At 32.1% G+C, this 4,868-nt stretch overlaps 1 protein-coding gene across 2 annotated transcripts; it reads right to left on the bottom strand.

The window, feature by feature from the left end:
- Positions 1-342: 342 nt before the first annotated feature.
- LOC110628832 (zinc finger CCCH domain-containing protein 62) lies at positions 343-3,845 on the bottom strand. Of its 2 annotated transcripts, none has more exons than XM_021775646.2 (9): positions 3,619-3,845; positions 3,405-3,526; positions 2,872-2,989; positions 2,409-2,470; positions 2,274-2,325; positions 2,054-2,159; positions 1,774-1,872; positions 1,553-1,682; positions 343-1,483 (listed from the first exon to the last, which is right to left on the bottom strand). In XM_021775646.2, exons 1-9 carry the CDS (start codon positions 3,762-3,764, stop codon positions 960-962), a joined length of 1,359 nt encoding a protein of 452 aa, XP_021631338.1. In that variant the 5' UTR covers positions 3,765-3,845; the 3' UTR covers positions 343-959. The 2 variants fall into 2 exon arrangements, with proteins under 2 accessions (XP_021631338.1, XP_021631339.1); XM_021775647.2 differs by having other exon boundaries at positions 343-1,450.
- Between the last annotated feature and the right edge of the window lie 1,023 nt (positions 3,846-4,868).

Below are 4,868 nucleotides of genomic sequence, written 5' to 3'. Positions count from 1 at the left end.
AAATATTGAATAAATTACTATTAAATCTCTGCGCTTTATCAAAATTAACTTCATTTCTATTTCTAAATTACTTAATAAAAATGTTTTTATCATTTATGAAATCAAACTTTTTTTCTCTCCGTAAAAAAAAAAACATTAATCAACTTATTTTATTAAACATTTATATTATTTAATTTTTATAATTTTAAAAATATATATATATATTATTTAATTTCTATAATTTGATTAAAGATAAAATAAATTGATTAATATTGTATTTAATAAAGAGACCAAAGAGTTTGATTTCTATAAAATTAAAAAACATTTAATTAAAAGGTTTAGAAATAGACTAAGAAATTAATATCAATAAAACACAGAAACTTCATTGTAATTTACACTAAAATGTATTGATATAATTCTTCCAGTAACAATTTACTTTCAACTTTAATACGATTCTTTAATTCAATTCGAAACTAACTAAAAATTGGTCAGAAGCTAAAAGGCCCATTAACTTCATTTCACCAGGCACATGAGTGTAAGAATATTTGCTTCAGCCTAAGACGGCAAAATCCATCAACAATTATAGTTTGGCTTTTGGCGATCCATATCTCATGAAACCATCATATATTCAGTCACCAGAACATGAACTTTAAAGGCAGTTTACTGAATCACATTCTCTATCATCCTCAGTCTCTACACATTAACAGGTGGGTAAGATGTACTACTGTAATTTCATATTAAGAATTTGATTAAACTGTCATCAAAGAGAGCAGAAGTTTTACTAACCAGAGTGAACCCAGTTGAAAACATTCAATCACATCTCTCCACTGTCTTGCATCATTTTAAGTAGGTTGATCAGCTTCCATATTGCAGTCTGTGACTCACAACTTATCAACGACTAAAAGATTGAAAACGTTCTGTCCTCTGGCCACATTTCTCGACTCCACGAGAAAATTGATGAAATGACCTACCAGCATCTATCAACTCAGATAATGGTTTAGATTTCGCCTTCCTGGGTTGTAGCAAGGATTTGAATGGACATGGTAGATACCATTTGTATGGTTAGGCCCCTGATGTTGGAAAGTAGTCATCACATGTGGATCAGTGCAAGGCCTCAAAGGAGGCAACTTCGTCATAGTCGAAGTGGAGCCCATGTCATGACCAGAGAACTGGAATTGTATACTTCCATGATGATATTCTTTTTTTGATGGGCAGGGAGCTTCACCAATGTAAGTATGTGGATGAAAAGCTGGGTCAATGTCCACATTGAGGTGCTCATGTTTCCGATTCCTCCAAGTAGTCTTAGAACGAACAACTGAGCTAATATTTCTCTTTGAGTTCCGTTGTCTAGATGGTGGGACCTCTTGATGATGATTATTATATTTGGCACGTTTCTGAAATGTATCTCTTTTGTGCCCATAAGCATGCTTGCCCTTTGACGGTTCAGCTTGCTGTCTTGTTTGAAATGATCCTATATGATGGGAACATTTCTTACACTTAACACCTGATAATAAAAGAGAAAATGTGGCAAATAATCTTTAATGCTTTAGAATAATGAAATTCAAAATACAACCTTCATTCAAACGTCCATTTGCTGACAGTTTTTTCTTTGATTTCTTCATTGCTCTCACAAGTCTTGCAGCCCTACCTCGTTTGTGCTTCTCATCAAGCACTATCTGTCTTTCTACTTCATTATTCCACCGCTACAAGGCATGTAAGGAAATAAATGCGAGTCCTAAGTTAGAAGTATGAAAAAAAAGAACCACAGAAAATAAGTGGGAACTACCCGCTAACCTGTCTGAAAGTTTTTAATCTGTAGAGGTTACGACCTTTCACAAGCAAAGGAAAAAGTGGAGGCAATTTCTTAATCCCCTTGCTCCACAGTACTTCAACCTTGTACATCATAATCACCAATCAAAAAGATAAATCACTAGAAGCTGGATTGTACCCTTGCCTAAAACTCACTATCAGACAGCCCAAAATGTTTTGTTCCAATAATTCCGGTGAAAATAGATTTCTTGGGCACACATCATAAGGATCAACTACAAATTTTTGCCATGAGGCTTAGCCTTACAGTAAATGTATGTTGTTGTTTGGCTGAACCATAGCTTTCCTTTACAACCCTGCCAGCTACAGTTCTATTCCCAAGAAGATTTCCCTGTCTTCTCACTTTATCAAACCTGTTTGGAATGAAAACCACGCTTTATTAAGCTTAAGGCTAGTATTAGAACTGAGACTTAAATTAAATATCAGAAAAATATAAAGACATCACAAGGAATGGGATAACAAAGTACTTCTCATAAACTTTCTGGGTGAAAAGAACTACATCTCCCTTACAGACATCACCTGCTTCAAATTACAGAGCTTCATATCATCTACTCTGCTCCAAAAAAATAAATAAATAAATAGTTATAAGCAAAAATTTTTACCTGTACAATTAATAACAAAGGAAGATCTTGGATAAAGTGATTCACCACGTCCATCTTTTATCCTGCGATATAAACAAATAAAAATTTTATCTAAACAGTACGTATAAGATACCAAACAAAAGGAAAGAACACATATTACCGGTGCATGCAAATTGCACATGCACACATGTAGACACACATTGAGTTGTAATCATTTGCTATCACACAGTTAGCGCAGGTCATTAATTTTTCTAATCTACATATTTTCCTAAAGGGAAAATCACCCAATGAGATTTCTGTCGGTGCACCTAAGCATCCTATACCATCAATCAGAATACCAATAGAGTAACAGACTGCTGAAATTCTAGGTTGGAAAATTTTCCTTCAGTTTAATCAAGTGTCTTTCTATCACTTTATTCTAACCGTTATACACACAATTACGCAAACAATATGTATATGTTTTTTATTACTAGAAACAAGTTACCTCCAATGCTCCTTAATTCTCTGCACACAAACTGCTTTTGTCCCAGCTCGCCTGAGGCCATGCTTTCGAAGATATGCCTTGCACTCTTTTAGACTTAAAACTTCTAAATTTTTCTTTTCTGCACCATATAAGGGGGCAATGATAATTTCACAGCTAATCACCGATCACAAATAAAAGAAGAATAGGAATTTTCAGAATGCACACAAAATGCTTCATGTTATGAGACACTGACACTCATAAGGTAATGAAAGCAAGTGATTGCACTCCTTTCATCACCAGATGATACCATACGTTTCCAGAAAATAAAATTGTTAAGCTGATTACAATAGTTACGATATATTCCTCACTTGAAGGTAATTGTTTTCTGGATAATACATGATTCCCGACAATAGTGCTGAATCAAACATCCTATATGAAACTAACACAATCATACTAAACGCAATTAAATAAGAGAAAGAAATAAGCAAATATTATCAATTAGGTCAACGCAAGAAGAGATTGAGATCAAAGCAAATCCTTTCAAGAAAAATAACCTTTGAGGAGACGAATTACTCTATTGCAGAGAGACTCCTCCTCCATGCCGCCGTCATCCTCATCGTCCTCACTTTCCTCGTCAACATTATCCGATTCACTCTCCTCCTCATGCTCATCTTCGCTGCAATCGCACGCATCTCCGCTTAATTTGTACTTTGTTTTAAATGAATAAAAAAGGATAAAATTGGCGTGATTGATGTATGAATATGGCACCTGATTTCTTCATCGCCGTCATCATCATCGTCATCATCATCATCATCATCATCGTCTTCAACTTCTTCTTCTTCTTCTTCTTCTTCTTCACTGGAAGACGAGGAAGAAAGAGAAACGATTGTGCGTTTGCGCTTCCTTTCAGTCATGTCATCTGAGTAGAGGGGGAAATTTTCTGATGGTATTGAATTGTTTTTAGGACGGAGAAAAAGCAAACGTAAAGTTTTTGGCAAAAGGCAGGTTTAAATCGAATAAATTCTTAAATTTTTAAAATTTAAATAGATATTTTTAATTATCAAAATAGATTAAATATATCTTTTTGAATTTTAAAAATAATTAAATAATTTCTTAGAATAAGAAAAAAATAAATTGAAATAATAATTTTACAGACAAATAAAATACTTTTCAAAAAATTCTCTAATTTCTCCGTATTTCAAAATCTAAACATCCTAAAATATTTTTAAAAAAATTTGTTAGTTTATTTTTATTTTAAAATTTAATTTTTTAATTATTAATAATTTTATATATTTATATTATTTAATTTTATAATTTTAATTATATATATTATTTAATTCATATAACATTAAATATTTATATTTGATATAACTCATACTTGACTTATTTAGTTAATGCCTTTTTTATAAGTTCCATTTGCTCTTAGTAATGATGTGATGTAACTCAATATCATTCGAATACGATTGCAAATGACAAGTTATTATTCTCAAAGTACTTATTAATCGGGACATTCAAAACTCGTCTAGGTAGATGTAAAATCTCCTCTAGTTTGCCTCTCTTTCTTTTTTTTTCTTATTCTTTAGTAATACGTAATTGTGTACTTATATTTTTTATCGAAATCACATTTAACTGTGTAGACAAATATACCGCATTATTTTCTATCGTTAGGCATCATTTAATTTCATTCGGTATCATGTAAACACAATTTCGAATGTTACGAAATCTATTGCCCTATAAATTCAACAGATTAATTGAATTGGACTTTCCATATGTAGGCCGAGCTCAATCCGATTCATTAAAACAAGTTTTGAACTTATATGTAAAGCAGACCTATATATTGGATTTTAATAAAGTTAAAGTCTAACTTTTCGGTAAGGATTTAGCCATGACCAAAGTATATAAAAGCAATTAGAGATCCATGTGCAATTTTTAGAACACAAAAGTAATCTATTACATTGTTTACTTGTTCATCTTATACAAGTTACTAGTTTGAATATTGAAGTGGTAGTGAATGAAGC

Source organism: Manihot esculenta, chromosome 12 (genome assembly GCF_001659605.2).
Source record: "Manihot esculenta cultivar AM560-2 chromosome 12, M.esculenta_v8, whole genome shotgun sequence".
NCBI lineage: Eukaryota > Viridiplantae > Streptophyta > Magnoliopsida > Malpighiales > Euphorbiaceae > Manihot > Manihot esculenta.
The sequence above is the reverse complement of the archived record's forward strand: the minus strand, read 5'-3'. Positions and strand labels throughout refer to the sequence as shown.